General features: G+C 35.3%; 1 protein-coding gene across 1 annotated transcript in view; it reads right to left on the reverse strand.

Annotated features, from left to right (window-relative positions):
* The window catches only part of Otp (orthopedia homeobox), a 32,680-nt gene that overhangs the window by 8,103 nt on the left and 3,881 nt on the right, over positions 1–20,696 (reverse strand). Inside the window, exons 2-5 of the mRNA XM_072896856.1 lie at positions 19,039–19,173; positions 17,648–17,829; positions 1,618–1,792; positions 87–251 (exon numbers count right to left, since the gene is read on the reverse strand). Coding sequence (XP_072752957.1) covers positions 87–251; positions 1,618–1,792; positions 17,648–17,829; positions 19,039–19,173 — 657 coding nt within the window. The remainder of the gene's footprint in view (positions 1–86; positions 252–1,617; positions 1,793–17,647; positions 17,830–19,038; positions 19,174–20,696) is intronic.

The raw sequence follows: 20,696 nt of genomic DNA on the forward strand, positions 1-20,696 counted from the left end.
ATTTTGTTATCTAACAATATGTAATATACCGTTTTTGTACATATCTACTATTTAGACTCTGACCGTTATTTCTCATCGTAACTTACCGATAGAATTGAGTCCGTAATTAGTATGGTAAACTGATTGCGACGGGCTGTTGATCGGGAGTCCGGAATTGCCGAGGCTCAAACTGGAACCCAGACTTCCCGTGCTTTGTTGACCGAGTTGCCCGAAACTACCCATCGCCATGCCACCCTGCAATTGTCCGAGACCTGTGGAATGACAGGTGAGTTAAATTACCGCGATGGGCAATTAAAATGCGAGATTACATATGTAATGACGCGGTGGAGTTCGCAAAGAAACGGGAGAAGGCTGGTTGGTTATCGATGTCGTCGGTGAACAACCGTGGAGCCGATAATATGCGTAAGTAATTTCAGCTGTCTCAAGCAGTGTGGACGGGCGAAATTAAATTAGGAGGCGAGCAATCGTCGCGACTTCGTCTACGAGAGAATTGGTGTTTCCTTCTCGCGTTGCTTCTTCTTCCGTTAACGCGCATACGAGATGCTAATCATATCATTTATTAATTGACGCGATGAATTTGCGTAAACACGGATAATGTATTTTGACTAAAAAAATTTGATAAAAAAAAAAAAAACGTGTTTGTCTCCCCGAATTTCTTCGTTTTCGCTTTTAAAATATAATGTATAAAAGCTAAAATAGAATATATAAAAAGCACATCTGTAAACTGAAAAAGACATAAATTAAAATTAAATATGATTAAAATATTATACATTGGATTATATAAAAAATTATAAACCTTCAAATAAGTCGCAGTTAATATTCTAATATTTGTGAAAAAATTAAATTATTTGTTCTTTGATTGAATACAATTATTCATTTATGGAAATGTTTAATATTTTGTGCAACATGAAAAAGATATTATTATAAAGATATCGGATTTATTAAATCTTTTTCTCAGTTCTCTATATTTTCTTTAACATTTATTAAAATAGATTGTATATAAATACTTCGTAAAATAACAGATCAATTTAAAATATCAATTAGAATATATTTAAAAAAGTAAGAAAGATAATGACTTGTGTTAGCAGAATAAAATATTATATTTTTTTCTCTATGATGAAAATCTCTCCAATATACTTATGTAAAATATCATATTTTTAAACTCAATAAAATAAAATAAAAGCAAGAAAAAATTAAATAAGTTTAATTGTAAGTCAATTTGGTTTTGTTAGAAATATAAACTATCGCGGCAGTAAACTTGTGCAGTACATATTGATTACATCACATTACATTATGAGATATCATACAACGCTTTTTTAATGAAATTCCAATGTGACTTATAAAATCACATAACTGCTTTAAACAGAAGATATTCATTAAAAATATATATATATATATTTAGAGAGATTTCAGAAAACTCTCGCGTATAAAAATGTCACTTTTAAAAATCGGAAAAATAACGAATGCGCTAATTTTCTGTTACAAGTAATAATAATGTAATAACAATAGGCGATCGAAAGAGCATTTCCTGTCCCGATGTAAGTGGACGGATATTGTTTTTTACCTTTCATTTTTCTTGTACACGATTAGTAACAAAACTGACTATTGATATCTGACCTGTCCCCATTCCCCATCTGTCCGCGGGGGTATGAAACATTCCGCTGCAGAGGTCAGAACTCATCGGTCCAAAGGGAGGCAAGCCGTGCGACGGTAACAACGATCCCGAAGACCGGAACACGTTGGTCGTCTTCTTGCGCTTCTTCCACTTGGCTCGTCGGTTTTGAAACCATACCTGTAGAAATAGAAGATATCAATCGTTATCACTATAAACTGAAAAAGAATTCTCGAAATTTCCGCGTAGGTAAACAGATTTTTTTATAATTCTCATTATGTGAGTATTCTCTTACATTTTTATTATCTTATAGCTTCACAATCGATTGATTTCCGTTAAAAAAAACCGATCCAGTTCCCGTTTAATATTTTTGTCCTGAACACGAGAAAGAAAGTCGATTATTATTCTTGCAACAAAGCATATTTACTTCAGTTCCTGACACGATGGAGAATCATACATTTTCGATAACTTTCTTCTCCCGCCCACGATAACATTTTTTTTTCCCTCAATAGGACGCGACCAAATCCAACCATTGCGACGGTAAGGTGTCCCTCGGTGTTACGACAATATCTTCGACCCCACCGCGGGTAGCTATTAGCCGACGTTATGAGCTGTTGATTCTGGCCACGTAGTGGCCCCCTAAGCTGCCGGGGTCCCCGGGACTTGATTTATTGATATCGCATGCAAAGCCCGCCTCTGTGTTCTCCGATATACCTATCTACCCTCGCCCTATCTCACCACTACCACCACCAATACCAACGTACCACCACTAGCAGTACAGTCTCTCTCTCTCTCTCTTTCTCTCTCTCTCTCTCTCTCTCTCTCTCTCTCTCTCTCTCTCTCTCTCTCTCTCTCTCTCTCTCTCTCTCTCTCTCTTTCTCTCTCTCCCTCTCCCTTCCTCCCTTTCTCTCTCTCTCTCTCTCTCTCTCTCTCTCCTGTTATTTCTCTCGCTCCCATCCTTCTCCGCAGACTATAGTCCTTTTCTGGCACGGTAGCGCGCACTATAGCCATCTCATATGTGCCCATAAATTAGTACTTTAGTATTAGAGCGCGGGATGCGCGCTTGCGCCATCCCATACATACACACATATGCACACATATACGCGTAGCGGCGGGACACGCATGAAGAGAAGAGCGGCGGAGACCGAGAGGGGTGGCGGTCCGAGGGGGTAGGTACACCCTCGGCTAACATACGAGGATTATACGATTCTAATTGGATATATGGGATTTACACGCTCCAGCGTACACCTCAGGTATTGCCATGAAGCAATCGTTGCACTCATACGCACTCGAAGGCGTCTTAATATCAAACTCAAGAGATTTCCGAATATTTGGATAAATACTCCACGAAACGAATTTTGTGATCTTTAATTCGTCGCTTACTGTTCTCGGGATAAAGCTTAAAGGTTTCGCATAGTGATTTCAACAATATTCATTAATTTTACATAAATATAAACGCGCATTTATTGCGTTTTATCAGTAAGAAACAGTCATTATAATTTTTTAATTTTGATTGTGTTGTATGCGTGTGTATAAAATAACGACTCTATAGTATTATAATGATCATAGTGGTCTTAAATAATTCCACGCGTAAAAGATCTCGCCTTCTTGGTCTTTTCTCACACATAATTTTATCTTTCTTACTGTTAAATCTGAATTGAACATGAACAACGATGTCATTTTTGGCTAAGTTAACGTTTATCCTCCTGTGATATTTGTCGGAGGCACGTAACAGCTGGCGGGTCTCTTGACTCTCAAGGATGGACGCTCGTGACGAGAGAATGGCATTAGAGCTGGATGGTGTTAAGTGCATTGGGACCGAATCAGCGTCTATATATCAGTCAGTGGCGTAGAATCGAACATGCTCTCCTCCATCTCCATAAAATTCACCACATCCTTATAAAATCAGATATATGTATACCTACATATATATCTGCATACATGTAGATGTGTGTATATATTCGTATACGTAAATTCATACCTTTCATACCGTTTTTTGTAATTTGTAATTTTTGACGTGATAATCTTGCGAAAAATTATCACACTGTGCTATTTTATTTTTATATTCAATTTTATATTTATTCTAAAACACAGCCGTGTGATAAGGATAAGGTTTTCGGCCGCCCTTTTTTCTAGCGCACATCACGTCTTCACTCTACCGACAAATCGTCTCTCTCGGTCGTGGGCGTGTCGATTTCACGGTAGAACTGCGATGAAACCGCGGCTAAAAGCCCGTGGATAATTCGCCGTTACATGAGAAGAGGGAAAAAGCACGAGAGAGAGAGAGAGAGAGAGAGAGAGAGAGAGAGAGAGAGAAAGAGAGAGACTGCCTACGCGCAAATCGCGCATTATCACGTACACCCCCTACCCCGCAGATGCATCAAGCCTATATACATATGGCAGAACTTCCGTTAATTAACGCGAGCGGATGCTAATGACTTCTGTTACGAAATAACAACGCGCGAACGAGTACGTTCGACGTACCGATACCGGAAAGCCGAGCAATCGATGAGTTTTTTATTCGTGCCTTGAATCGAAACTTAACATTAGAGACTAGAAGTATCCTGTACATAAAAGTATCACAGTATATACGTAGAAGTGCGAACTTAATATTTAATTAAAATTTTTACCAAACCGTGTTTAGAAAATTTGCGATCAAAAGAGCACAATATTTTTGCAATAATGCAAAAGAAATAAAACGCATTCGCAATACATCATAAAGTATCACCTAATTAATATCGTAATAATTCTGTTGAGATTAAAATATCTTTAAACACAAGTATAGAATCGTATACAAGCCATATACGTGTAAATTACTTCGTTTTTCATATAATTTTGGATAATAAGAGCAATAAAAAGAATACTTAATGCGAAGCGTTATCAAAAATAGATAGAATATCCATAATTGCAATTAATCTAATGTCCATCTCTCAAAGTAAATGACATCTCCAAGGTAAATCTGCTTTTGGAAACGATCGATATACGGTAACAAGCGTTTCTAAATCTAGAGATAGTTTCGAAGAGTTGTAATAATTATTATCAATGCGATATTGTTAATTTTTATACAAGATATACTAATAATTATAAATTCTTTATTAGTGATAAAAAATATTTCATTAAAAAATTTATAATTTTGTTAACAAAAAGATATCTTGGTTTAAAAAAACAACTTCTTGTTTATATATTAATCATTATTAGTATATCAATATACTAATGGATGGTCAAAAAATAAATAAGTATTAATATACTAATTAGTATTTAATATTTTATTTTTTACGAATTGCAACAATCTTTTTAGCGTATTTTCTAAAAATAATTTATGCTAAAATTTTCCTGTTTCTATATACTTCACCAATATAAGTAACACAATAATTATTATTACAATCGTTACGGAAATTATCGCTCGAAAATACATCGAGATTTTGATTCAACGTGAGGCAGGATATGACACGATGAAATTAGCATCATTTATTGCATCGCATGTGAGACAATGCACTACTGTAATTCATTCGATAATCGCTGTCATAGGTAGAATCAATAGGTCGTGCCTGCGAGAGCTTTGTATTTTTGTCAATTCTATAGACTCTCTGTTCGTAGTATTAAAACTTTCAATCGACGTAATCAAAGCACTATAAAAATACAATCCCCCATTCACTTCGTGATGATCGTCAATTAATTAAATATCAAACTTGGTATCAATACTAGAAATACAATCTTTATTCCTCCTCGACACGGTTAAATTGTATCAATTATATTAAAATGCATTATTGCATAATGTTTTATAGCCACAATATAACTATATAATATATAAATTAATGTATCTAAACGGTCATAATTGTCATTAACTTTTTGAAAACGTCATTATAATCGGACAACAATTATATTCGCAAAAAAATAATATTAAAAAAAGATACGCAACGTAAAATAAATGAGACGGACTAACTTTGGATCGTATTTTTTATTTTTCGTGTATTCCTTTCATGACGTAAATAATATCATAAAGAATTTATTGAAATTTCAATCATGATGGTATTTTCGAACCAAAACATTTTATATTCTAGGCAGCAGTTGTTAATATGCTAATGAATGATGTTCAATCGATGAACGATAGTCGATATTAATGTTTTATTGTTAGCTAACGGATTCGAAATGGTGTTTGCAGATGAGCAACTGGCATGAATCGCAGTGGAACACACCTTTCGATGACTAAGATGCCCTGACTGACGCCTTCTCGTAAGATATAAACGGCCTGCCGTAAAACGAACCGGCGCGGCGGGTCAATTAGGAACATTGCTTTTTAAAAATTGATCAATCACTGCTTCGTCGGCGCGGAGGCGCGTGCGCTGTGGCAGCTGTTTCCCAGGAAGCACCTGGGATCAGGATGAGGGTGGATATGGACGTTGCTGGTTTCATATAATCGACATCGACTCTCTCCGAGCAATCCGGCTGTACAAGACGGCAGACTCATTTCGAGTCCCTTGAAATACAATTTTCATAAATTTTCTGCCATGCATTCTAGTGATGTCGCAAAATTAGATCACGTATAATCATTGAGTATCTTTTCATATCATTTCAGATAAAAATTTCATTAGATATAAAATTTGTATTTTTATAAACTTTTAATATTTAAAAACGACAATTGTGCAAGAGTAAAGATCAAATTTTTTATAAATTAAGAATGAATTATTATACAATCAAGTATAAAAAGATTATTTCTTTAAATAATTTTTTATTGGGTTGATAAAAAAATTAATGTTTTTTTTTTGTAGTAAACAAAATTTTTGTTTTTCAATACAAGCACTTCCTAAGCTATAAAATATATACACATTTTGAAAGCTGACACTCTAACACGTACTTTAAAAAAAGAATAATTACGTTTGATTAAATTCTCTTGAATTGAAAATGAGTGGGAAAAGCGCAATACAAATCGCGATGTCTTTTTATTGTTTGTATCGTGTTTTTTCCTTTGCAAAAATAAAAAAGGATAATAGTTTGAAAATACCTTCTTGTCACTCATTTCAAAATGAGGTCAATTCAAGAAAATTTAATCAAACGATTTTTTTTTAAATTACATATTGAAGGGTCAGCGTTCAGAAAATGCATATATATTTTATAGCTTAGGAAAAATGCTTGTATCAAATAACACAAAAACGTCTATTACAAAAAAATGACATTATTTTTGGCAAATATATGTTAGATTAATAAAAATTTTAAATGAAAGTTTTTCCATATATAATACCTTATTAATATTTTAAAATCTGTTTATGTAACGAATATATCTCAATATATGAAATATGTGTGTCTGAAATGTGTGATACGTTTATTTATATTTAGTGCTTTCGATACTTTTCCTGTCATCATAAAAATTGCTATAAATTTATCCGTCAATATTTTTACATGAGAGACTAACGTAAAATTTGCATGATAGATTATTTACATTTATAATTCTGCTGTTTATTAATTTCAAATTCACAAGTAATTCAAGTTTGTTAAATGAGTTATTTTCGATCGTTGAATGTATTTGTTCGATTAACGTTTATTGCGACGTTATAACGCAATAATGATCGATATTTCAATAATAATAACGCATTATTAAATCAGTATTATTTTCAGTAATGTTAAAAAATGTTTAAATAGTATGAAAAGGAAACTTGATTTTTATCCGTGAAAAATGACTATATATTTATTGTTGTTTTACAATAAATTTTAATAAATTATTTAATATCAATTATAAAAACTTATTTATTTCAACTGTAACTTTATTTTAATTTATCATTTAATATTCCTATTTAATATTTTTAAAGTTGCTTTTAAATAGTGTACAAAAGAGAAACTAGATTTTTATCCATAAATGACTGTTATCGGTTTTCTATTAATGAATTATTTAATATTAATTATAAGAAGTTTATTTTAAAATTTTATTTTAATATATTATTTGAAATTTCTATTTAATATTTTTAAAGTTGTAATTTTTTTCAGTTGCTCATACAACAACAGATTTTCCTGGATAACAAAGACACATAAAAAAGTATTATCTTTTACATATCGTCTTCGCTAGTTTTGATCAAACTATGATATTTGCCAAGGGCATTTTCGCAACGACAAAAGATCATAGAAGACGACGAGGATTGCAAGTTTCAGGAAGCGACCTTTTCTATTTCTTTTCGTCGATCGCAAATGGCTTAGTTTAACTCCGAAGGAGCCTCTGAGCCTTCAAGGGGAGGTCGAAGGTGGTAAGAAGCGAGCATTGGCCAAGCAGGGGTAGTTTGAGGTTAGGGTGAGGTTTAGAGGGTGAGGAAAGGGTGGTGAGACCTCGTAAAGGGGGTTTCAGCAGGCGCTGATATAAATTGAGCTTGCCATCAAGGCAAGCGGCGGGATCTGCCCGAGGCCCCAAGATATATAGGAGTAGCTTTCAGCACGCCATTGAAGAATAGTCCGACTCACTTCGCGGAAAAACGCCTTGAATCGCCACGAAACGAGATAACGTTTCTCTTTCGTGATTCTACTCGGGATGGGAGAGGCTTTCCGCGATGAAATTTTGATTCACGATGCCGAATGGCCCGTGTGTTTGTACAGGATTAATATTTTGCAACAGTACACAAAAAGCTTACAATTTATAGTAATTCCGATAATATAGTACACGATCACACTTTCGATTAAACGAGAATTAAGTTACGATCTTGGATTTGATATATCAAGTCTTTTTAACACACATAATTTATCGTAACCTACTTTTATATATACGAATAAATCGAAAATTTGATGGAAAGATGTTTGAAAATTTTTGTCACAGCAGAGATAAAAGAGAAATTAACAAAGACTAAAAATCTTTCCGTCTCTTTCTGATTTAAAATCTTAAATCTATATTAAAATATAATTTGTATATATATATATGTCTGACTTTATCAATACGCAATGTTATACATTTTATTTTAGTAGATCTTATATTTTCTACGTGCGATTCAATATTTCACGTAAATGAATTTTACATGAAATTATTGATAAAGACGTCATATAACAGAGACAGTTATTTCACTCTATATATCTTTTTGCATATTTATGGTTGCAAGATATTGTTTATAAATGTGCTTTCAATCTTTTTTTTATGAATCAATGAAAAGCTCGTTCTCTGGACCAGGTGGAGAGATAAATTTAATGAAAATAAATACTACATAAGTTTTGCAGGATGTGACCCTGATTGATGACAGCGGTCGGGAGATAGTCTGAGGGTGGCAAGACGCATTACCCGGACCGCCCACTGTTTCATGTTGCGTTGTGCCGTCAGGAGAGAGATTTTCGCTACGCCATTAGCGAGTCGCCCGACTTCTAATGTCACGTGGAATTAAAAATCGGCCCCTTTGATGCATCATTATGTCACATTATATATATAATCTATTATGTAATGCAGCTATTGTATTCACTGTAGTAATACAGCTATCACGTATTGTTATTTTCAACATAAATGTTGTACTTTCGCTTGTTTTACAGAATTTAAATACACAGAATCTATGGAAAAGCAACAATACACTTTATAATCTTGAATATTATTTTGTTATGTCTCTTTTATAGACAGATATACGGAAAGTGAATAACACACAAAACTTTAATGAAAGATTCGAAAAATTTATCGCGACGAGAGAAATACAGGTAGTTTCCTCTAGAGTATATAATCTCGTAAAGGGTTTGACGTGAAACACGACGATAAAATGCATACTCGGTCCTCTCTTACATGCACCTCGGTCATATAAACCTGATCCATTTATACTTTATTATTATTTTCATGGGTGCAATATCGCCGGCTTACGATATCTGTCGTCAAATTAGCTCGAATTGCTCGTGGAACTGGATTTACTTGTTGGAATAGCTCGTTCGCAAAAAAGTCTACGACACTATACATTTACATAGAAAAGCGACATGTATATCATCAATCGTTTTTCAAGTTTGTAACTTACGAGTTATCACGTAATTTCTTTTTCTCTCTCTCTCTCTCTCTCGTCGACGAATATATTAAATTGTAATTTATAAACCTCACATCTCTCTTTCTATCTTGTTCTTGTTGAGTGACATGACTGTAATATCTTACTTTTGCCTTTAATTATAGGAATCTTTAATCATATCGACTTTGCCCGATATACATTACATATTCATAATCTAATTTTCATTTTTACGTTGGATAGTATATGATGCCTGAATTATATTCATATAATTTAGAATTTATTCAATTAAATATATACAATTCTCGATTCTTTAATTAATCGCGTAAATCTATGCATTTTTATCGCATCGGAATTATTCAGTACATAGCAGACGTCATAACAAAATGGGCGTTAGATGATGCTCCCCCGGGCTCATCGCGGCGACACAATTTATCCATCGAGGACCCTAATGCCCTTCCACGCTCCTGTTACCTCGCACGTCTACACAGAGATGCTTTTCTCCCCGGCCTTGTCGCACACACGCGCACTTTCGTATGCGTATGTAACGCGTACATTCGCGATATTTTTCGGGCGACGACACGTAAGAGCTAATATCGCGGCCTATGCATATTTATACGGCATTAAAAATCACCCCTCCCTTAAAATGCATAGACCGCTGCATAGCAGAGGCGTCGGATCTTCGCAGCGCGACGCAGGAGCGGCGAAGCTGCGAGATTCGCGCACGCGTTTTACGCGCATCGCTTTTTCATCATCGCTCACCGAAAGGCCATTTTAGACACAAGGAATAACAGATTAATTTATCAACGCGAATTTTACGAACGCGATTTTATCAAGCTCATAAATTTTTTCAAATTTGACAATACTGAAAGGGGGAAGTTAAAATAATATTTTTAAGTTTCGTTTCAAGACTCGTTTCAAGCCATTATAATTTGCAAACAATTACAAGTAAAAATCAAACTGTTGTAACACTTTTATTTATTGTACAAAATTCATCAATTTATCTTTAAAAGAATGATTTATTTGTGCTTATTATAAGGATATTTCGCGATCTCTTACATTCCCTATGTGGACGGAAAGAAGATTAAAGATGTGAGAAGAAGATCACCAACTATTGTGACAACATGACGATGATTTAACGTGACGCACGTTAATGATTGAGAGTGATTTGGCATAGTAACTTGACGCACGGATGTTTGATGCCGCGTCATAAAACATTCGATTGCCGTGTACACATGTCCGGCTATATGCCGAATGTATACGTATCCGCAAATAGCCAGCGATAGTTTATCGCGTGGAAATTTTACAGCTCAATATCGCATCTCGATCATATTCGACTTTCGATACCGCGCGCGCGATATCGTAACTCCGCGTTAAAGGTATTGATTTTGCAATAAATGTCCTCGGACTCGCGCTTCCTTTGCACACAGTGGACCAGCGAAATTATCGACTCCTCGTGGGATGATATTACTCGAATTGAACGTTTTTTTTTTACACGTAATTTTTTCAGCATAGAAGACAAGATCTATATCATAATAAATAAGACAAGACAAGATCTACATATATCATAATAAATAATTAACGTTTTCGAGAGACTTTTGTAATCATACGTATGTGTGTGTATATCAATTATAGTTTACTTAAATGTCTCTTTTTTTAAATAATGCATTTAAATAAAATAATTGCATTAAGAGAGATATATAGGTAATTATGATAATTAATTATAATTTATTATAATTATATATAATTATATTTTGAAAAAATTATGCATAATTAGAAAAGTTTACAAACGTAAAATCTTTAGCAGTAAACTACAGTCGAAAAAAGCCGCGTCAACGGCGCGAACGGCGAAACCATTTCCCATTTCTCGGGGCAAGACACAATAACGAACTACATTTATCCTCACTGCAGTCACTTGCTTATCCCAAAGGACGGCCGAATGACATCGCCATTCATCTGATTCCCGGGGGATACTTTGAAAGCAATACTCCGACACCCGCTACCATGGACGAGCTTTACCATCTCTCGTGGCATATGTGACTTCTGGAAGTCACACGTATCAAGGCGAGAAAAGTAGCACGCGTTTTAGCCGTTGGTTCTTTCAAGAGATTGATATTCTCGAAAAATATAAAAGCGCGATATTCCCTCCTAATTTATTTCATAAAATGTAATTCGTTAAACGCAAAACAAAATTCAACGTTGCTGTTATTTTCAACACGATCACTCTTTTAATTAAAATAATAATACAATAAAATACCGAAAAAAATGCCTGATATTAGATGAGATATTAACTCCATTTTGAATTTCATAAAACTCTTAAGACATATGTTACAAAAAAAAATGTTTTTATTTTGCCTTCTGTTTTTCTAAGCGAAGCGGCATTACCGAGAAAAGATTTTCGGGATTATTAGGTACTTTACCCTAATGATTCTACTCTCGAAAATCAAACGATCGATAGAAGTTTGCCGAATCGGCGGAATTCACTATATGACCGACGATAATCCACGGAAACGATCGCGCGCGAAAAACAGTCGGTCCTTTATGCCCCCGAAAAGTTGGACGCGCTCATCGACGAAAGAGTCGTGCCCCATAAAATTTCCGGCAACGGCAATCGAAAGGACCCTTCAGCCTAGAAACGAGCAGTTACCTGAGGCAGTTAAGTTAAATGCCTGTTAGCAGACGTTAACTGCCCGGCGCTATGGGTTCTATTCCGTGGACGATTGCAATTTTAATCGCCTCTTCATTATGATTAAATTTAAATCGACTGTGTGCAGTCTAATAAAGCTCGTTCTACCCGGCACCGCGCTCCCGAAACAGAAAATGTCTCCTGGGCGGATTAAAATACGCGTAATTAAAACCGTAAAGTGCCGATACGCCGCCCGAAATAAACTGTCGGCTTAGTAATAAACGTCCGGCTGAAAAAAGCTTTTGTCTCAAACTCCCGCAACGCGGATGATTGAACTTTATTTGAAGTATCGAGCGCGCGGCGAATTAATATTCGGGATATGATTGACGGTAAGGAATAACGGCGCGCGCGAGAACGCGTTCTAAAAGCGTGCACATCGCATGAAAAAAAGCCGTTGACCCCGTGTGTCAATCGTGAATTCCCGCCGCGGCAAACGGACGGCATGCATGTAGCGTCTCGCACATTTCGCGTTACTACCGCGCGAAATAATGCATAGTTATCGAACGGCGCTCTCTTCCAATAATTTTCTAAATATTATTGTAAACTTTGTAGTAAACGGCCACTCTGTCCGTGCGATTTTATCGATATTTTTTCCTATATATATATATATATATATATACTTTTTTCTCTCTACGTTTACTCTCGTAATCTATATACGGGAATTAAGCGTAAGCTCTCAATTCTCAATTTCTTACAAAATAATTTTATTTAAAAAATACTTAGCAATTTTTTTTATTTTAAATTATTCAATGTCTTTCCGCTCTTGATTACGTCCTTTTATTAGCGGTTATCAAAAATTGTTAGCTACAAGCTACATACTAAAACGATGACTGAGTAAATAACTTTTCGCGTGAAAACGGTATATTCGTCGAATGCACTGGCAAATGTAGCAGTCGCACGATTATGTACCTCGATGCAACGGGGATTGGTTGCGTTTAGCGACACTGGCTGCACCGGTAACGCGCTGAGTTTATGAGAGTACGAGAGTTACTCCCCCTCCGCCCGTCTACCCTTTTTTTATTCGAAAATGATAAAACTCGGTCTAATGTAAAATTCATTATGTCCATTACGGCTAATTAAGCGGAGCGAACACTCACCGAAAGCTCGTGCATTTTTCAGCGATAAAGTCGGCGGCTTTTAATTATTTTATTTCGAGCGATCGCGTGCGGGCCGTATAATTTGGTATATTCTATACATATATGTCAAATCTAGCGATGTATCGTACAAGAGAGCGCTCATCTTCTCTGCGTATCTCAGACAATACATATCATCGCGTTAACGAGTTCGCAACGCAACAATAATCGCATTAAGACGTTAATTAAATGTTACACATAATTTCAAATAGCTGCATAATGCCACTTCGAAGTAATTATTGTTTGTACAGGCAGTTCTCACGATGCGTTATCGTACAATTTAATAGTTGTTCATTAACGGGAATTAGAGATGGAGCAGCAATTACACCTCTCCCTTCGAGCGATAATAAATTACTACAAATCGATGAATCGTAATATTTCATTACACTATTTCAAGTATTTTGTTGCTAATCAGGAATGCTTCCCATTGTTCCGGAGTCGCCGCGCATTGTGTTCGATCGGAAAAATGGTGACTGATTAATCTGTCCGCGCTACCGATCGTTCGCTCTGTCAGTGGCATGTTTGCGGATTGTATTCGAAATCTCCCAATCGCCTGCCGATATCAAACATTTTGAATATACCGAAAATTTGACGACAAATAGTTTTGTTAAAAATTAATCTCACGTCCATTTGCGTTCTATGAATATTGTGCGTAATATTGCGATATATATATATATATATATATATATATATATATATATATATATAAAATTAATTAATGCACAAAAATATATTTTAATGTCTCTCTTACAAAATAATAAAGTGACGCCGGGCCTTATATTCCAAATTTGATCTCTTAATATGTAAAACACAATTCTATCACCTGCACGCGTACAAGATTAAAAAATTATCGATAAAGAAGCGAATGTATGTAAAAAATGATTGGATAAGCAATATTTATCGACGCAAGCGTGGCAATTGTTGTGTAACTATCATACACGCCTATCGTGGCGTTATCAGAGAGATAGAAAGGGAAAGAGCTGTCATATGCGCTATTATGTGTAACGTATTCGTAACGAGCAATTTTCTAGCTATTAATGCAACGATTATATAACAGAGCCATTATGTTTACCGTATCAATGATGCGGAGTGTTACAACTTATGCTGCATACGATGTATAGGCTGTAGAAACGACCGGATTCATCTCTGATTCGCGTTTGCTAATTTTTTATTTAATTATTCAGGGACGACACACAAGTACATAGTTTATCACAGCAATTTTCGAATCGGTATTAAGATATGTATCTCGAAGAGCAGTCTAAAATTCTTCAATTCTCAAGCAACTTGTACTTTCGTTTATGCGATATTTTTAGGACTCTTAAATATAATTATATTCAGAACGAAAAGAGTGAGAATTGATTTCATTTTTAGTATCCTTCAGTGAGGCAACTCAACGACCGTGGAACATCCTATATAAGGTAAGTACATCTCTTGGTAAAAGTTTATAATCGCGGACGCTCGACGTGCTAACACAGAGAAATAATTAAAAAATAAATAAATAAATAAATAAAGATTACGTGATTATCTTTAAAACACGCAACAGATCCGCCATGGCAAGTCAAGAAACCTTTGATAGCGACGCTCGATAGTATAGCGATGCTGAGCGCCGGCGCCTTTCCCTCGCAGCCCCATTGGTGCCGAAGGCCCTCTCCACACGAGTACTCGCTGCCGGGTTTCCTTGGAAACGCTTCGTTCACGCTGATGTCTACCCTCGCCCACAGAAAACCTCTTTCAATTAGGCAGCCTGCCGCCCGACAGACCCACGAATCCCGGTTCGCTTTCTCCTCTTTTCCTTTTATTTTTTTTTTTTTCTTCCTGACATTTTCCGAGAAAGAAGAAACGAACACGCGCTGTTCCGGAGTCGGAAGGAGAAGTCCAGGTTCCCTGACATGACTTTGAAACCACTAATTCATTAAACACTCCGGAAAGTGAGCACCGGAGTCAATATATCGCGCGATTCTCAGCATAATGACAGATGAAAATCATGAATCAAGATAGACGTAGTGCGACTCTGGGGCATCGAATAACAGGGCTCGACTTAAATTTTATATAGTTATATTACTATATAGTACAAGTGTCTTTATACGATATCGGGAAACGTTTTTATACAGATGATTAATTTAGAGATATAATTAACAAAGTTTATAAATTAAAATTTATTTTAAAATTAGAGAAGCTCTTTTGTTTATCAGGTCAAAGTTATTTTTCCATCTGACTGTATCTGTACGCATAATACTATTTTCACCGTACGAAAACACTTATTTTACAACGAACGGAGATACACGATATATCCGGCGACTCGCATGTGCAAATTTATATATGTACGCGCGCGAAAAAGAGACAGAGAGTGGCTGCTTGATATGCGGCACAACGCCCGGCTTGACTGACGCCTCCAAGTTGCGAATAAAATTTTCATGAATTTCTATTAACTCCGTTTTTCTAGACGTGCCCCGGAGACTTAAAGGAGTTCCATCAGCTGATGGCCCGCGGGGAAAGCAAGCCGTCCTCCCGCGCGATGGTCAAATTCGATCGAGTTGACAAATTTTTAGCTGACTTGCTTTCGGATCAATCCGATGTACAAAGCTATCGCCTAATAAGGGTGATCTTACTTCTTCTATTTAATTTTTAAAATCTCCACGTTTTAAGAATATTTTTAATATCAAAAGTAAACGTAATCCCCTATCTGATCGAGTAAAATAATATACCACAAAACTGGAGTGTATTATACTAAATCAAACTATTTTTGTTTATAAAGTTCTCTATCAATATTCATAATTTTTAATAACTAATTATCATTTAATTTTCATAACACTTTTTGTCGATTTTTTTGAAATATTTCGTTGGTCAACTTTATTTTCTGATTTTTAATTAAAATACGTGCTGATGTTACGCCGAGTAATTGAACGGAAAGGTTGATGAACTTTTAAATGAATAGAACAGGAATTCAAGGATTTTTGTTTTCTATAAATTCTGAGATATAGATTTCCGTCGGCTCCGTATTTAGATAAACTGCGGAAATCACGAGTGTATTCTTGCTGTCAAAAACACATTACGCTCGTTAAATTATAATACGAAAGATGCTTCGATTTATCGTATCTTTTTAAATTTGATTTGACATTTATTATTGACACGTTTATTTTTAATCTTCATTGTGCACTATTTTTGATTCTTTGCATCTCTCTGTGTTAATATGATGCAATATAATTAGCTTAAATCATTTCTCTGAAAATTTAACTCGTGAAGTAAAATCGCTTATTCTTACTCACATGTTGAACACTAAACATGTCTAATTGTAAGTTAGAATTATATTTTAATAGTTATTCATGGATGGCTCATCAATTATATTGTATTATATATCCCATATATACTTTCACATAAGAAAGACTTTAGAAAATTAGAACTTTTGGAGGAACCGCCTTCAAGATCGGATTTCTCAATGCTTGATCGAGGAATTCTTGATGCTAGACGCAGGACTTGCGAGTTTCCGCAAAGTTTCGCGGTCACCCCGCAACCAAGCGGAACCCACTAAAATTCGGAACCCCGCAGGGCGAGGGCTTAGCTGCTCTGCTCCAAGTTTCACTTTAATCCAAAAAGCCACAGTAGGCCGGCACAATTGATTCCACCGGAGAGTTCCGGTATTGTCTGGATATATGTTTCTGAGGATAACTGGGAGGTCACCACGCTACAATTTATGCTATAGTAACCCCCTGACTTATCACTCAATTATACTACATTCGCGTCACTAAATTTTCATATCATTGTCAGCCGCCTTCTTTTATACTTTTACAAAAATATTCGTTCTTAATCTGTCCAAAATCTTCTATTGTTATTAATTAACGTATTGTTACATTTATGCAGATAATCGCTCATCAGAAATAATGTCACATTTATGTGACAAAATGTCTAGTGATACCATGTAATATATCATTTCAATCATTAAAATGTATATATTTATAGTGTACAAATGGATCTGTTATAGCGCAAAGCGTGTTTTAATGTGTTTTAAAAAATAGAACGTGATTTTCTGAAGAGAATTCTATCTTTCTGATATTTTAAATTGCAAATAAATGGAATCGCATGTAATATTTTTTTATATTTATCGGTGACCGATTTAAATGTTCAAACATAACGTTGCATTACAACTATTTTAATATGTACGATATAGAAACTCTTGCAATGTAATTCTGACACTACAATTAATGCGAGGTCACGCGAGGTTTTATTTCACGTTGGATTAATCGTTTCGTGCCGACGGTAGTCTGTACATTTTGACCACACCTACCTGAACGCGACTTTCCGTGAGGCCGATTCTCACAGCTATTTCCTCCCTCAGGAAGATGTCCGGGTAGTGAGTTTTGGCGAAACACCTTTCCAATTCGTTGAGCTGGGCTGGTGTGAACCGCGTCCGATGTCGCTTTTGCTTCGCGGGTTTGTCATCGCCCTGCCCGATCACCGACGCGCTTCCTAAAATACCAAATGAAAACATAAATAATTTAAACATATCGTATTGAGTGTCGATTTCTCCGACATCAATTATCTTCAACTAATTCCAATAAATTTCCAATCGCTAAAATATTTAAATTACAAATCATGTCTTTTCCACTTATTAAAAGCTAGAAAGTTTTTGAAAAGTATTTAATATAAAATACTCAAATATTAATCAAAAATTATTAATAAAATTAATTTAAAATAGCTTAAATTAAATTAAATGTATGCAATTTATTTATTTTATATTAATTTATCAGTATACAGTTTTTCTACAGATTACTCAATAATTATGGCAATATACTACTGTATTGAGATTATTCAGCAAAATTGTTTCGCCTTCTAACTCATGATGCAAACATCGTGCAATCCGTTCTAAGAATATTTCATATACGTATTATGGTTAGGAAAATCTACGGAAAATCTATGCAGTTCATTTTCTTATTTAATTAACGTCATTATTCAACTTATTTAGCGAAAAAATAAAAATTAGTTTCATATTCATATATTTAATCTTAAATTATTTAGTTATTTTCACGCGGCGCTATCTCAGAAAATGTGAATAAAAGACATGTAAGATATAAAGTAAAATAATCGAATTGTATATAGCAAACTTTTTCTAATTTTATTTATTTACTTTTTTATTTACTAATATCTCTTGACATACACATTTTTCTACTAAAAATTGGAAGATAGAAGATTAACTTGAGAGCCATTCTAAATTTGCGCGATTAATTTGTGAACCATTCTCTGAGTCTCTTTCGATTGATTTTCGAAATTCTTTTACGAATTCAAATGAAAGACAGATGAAAAATATTCTATTATAACTAAAAATTTTATTGACTTGATCAATCTGTAGCTGTAATACATGTATAACATCCATTTTCTATATCACGCTAATTAAGTTGTATAAAATTATTATAATTAATTAGAATTTAGTCAAAAGACTTTATTTTACTCAATCCAAGATATACTTGAAAATTGTCAACAAAATGTTATTATTGAAGTAATGCATGTTTTGTGGATCAGAGAAAATGGACATGTCAATAATTTTCATTATCCCGAGAGAAGAAACATGATTTGTTCGCTGCGCTAATCTAGTTAGTTGTAAATTTTAAACAGATTTGTTGAGTCGACCAATGCACTTTCTTTTTTTCCATGGAAACGCGACGGGCGACGAGCACTCACCTGCGCCAGGCATAGTCATGATCAGCTCCTGATGAAGCGTCAGGCCACCACCCGCGGACAGACCGGAGCCCAGATTCACTCCCAGCACGCCGTGCTCCTTCTCGTACCGCTTCAGATCTTGCACATCCTTCGCTCCTACTCGCATGCAGCAACGGGGATGGCGCGGGGCAGAAAAAAAGAAGACGTGCCGCTTCAGTTTTCTTCCATTTTTTCTCTTTTCGCCGGGCTTCCTCCTCGTGCTCCACACATGCCTCCCGCTCGCCCGCCCCACGCGCCCGCTCTACGTAGTTTAAATTTGTATAGGAGCAGAAGCTGGCCGAGGGGCGTACGGGCCACTTAGCGAGAAGGTGCGAGAATCGTCACCGTACTCTGGCTTCTAGGCGGCCAACGCACACATACGCGTCCCACGCACACTCGCGCGCAAGTACGCGCGTACGTGCGCGCGCGTGTTTCTCTCTATACGTTTACGCGTGGACATGCGAACGTGTTGCGGAGGTTGTCATCTCGGATCGCGGTTCGCGGTACGCCCACTCCTTGTCGGATCCAGTATGTGTCAGATCACAGGTATCGCACATCGTTGTGCATTGTCAAAGATGCTTACGTAATGAGATAAACTAGTTTAGTTGGGTACGACGTAAACGTACCTTCTGCGTCGCGCGAGTCAGACAAAGAGAGCTCGTTAAAAAATTTACATCTACGAACGGTAATATGATACAATGGAACTTTACGAAAAATACCGGAGGCTTGAAATAATAGAATAACTCGTCGGAAACTATGGTCATTAATTGTGAATATTTTTGTAAGCGTAAAAATTTTGCATAACATTAACCCTTACGATACACACATGGGTCATTCGTGTCCGATCGATTTCTATCCATTGAAATTTCTTAAAACTTCTCACCGCGGCCCGCTTCTTATCTCCGCCTTTTTTTCCAAAATGAATTATGGATATTTGTTCCAGAAACTTGAAAGTATTTTTCACGAATTTTTACAGATTTTTTGAATCAATTTAAATAAATGAAAAAAACGGTCGGACTTGAAATACCCATGTGTGTATGGATGAGGCACCTAAATGTGGTGAGTATCGTAAGGGTTAATATATAGCCTTAAAATTGTTTTAATCACGGAAGCATCTTGAAATTTTTGATAAATTTCGATAATCGAGATGTTGCCTTTTGAAAATTAGACACAGCATAATTTTTCATTAGAATGACGTGACAGATTTTCTCTGAAGAATTTTTTATTTTGCAAATTTTATTCAAATGTATTATTTAATAATTTTATTTAATTATAAACTTCCTTAATAATAAGAAAATGCAGGATATAAATAAAAATTTATCAATTTATTATTTATTTATATTATATACACACAAAGTTATAGAGAATTGATATCAAACTATCGAACCACCATGTAGTGAGGTTTTACTGAATGAATATCTCATGTGAATGAACTTTATGGTAGATCTTTATTTGTATTTTTAGTTTTATAAGCTTCAACATAATATTACTCGGGTTTTAGTAGCAGTCTCGATAATTATAAGTCCTTTATTCGACTTAAATCCGGTGAATTTCATTAACATCTTCATTATGTATGCAATTCTTAATACACATCAGTGACAAATTCTGTTAGTGTACAAAAATTGCACAGCACAATCACA

This window comes from Anoplolepis gracilipes, chromosome 7 (assembly GCF_047496725.1).
Source record: "Anoplolepis gracilipes chromosome 7, ASM4749672v1, whole genome shotgun sequence".
Lineage (NCBI taxonomy): Eukaryota > Metazoa > Arthropoda > Insecta > Hymenoptera > Formicidae > Anoplolepis > Anoplolepis gracilipes.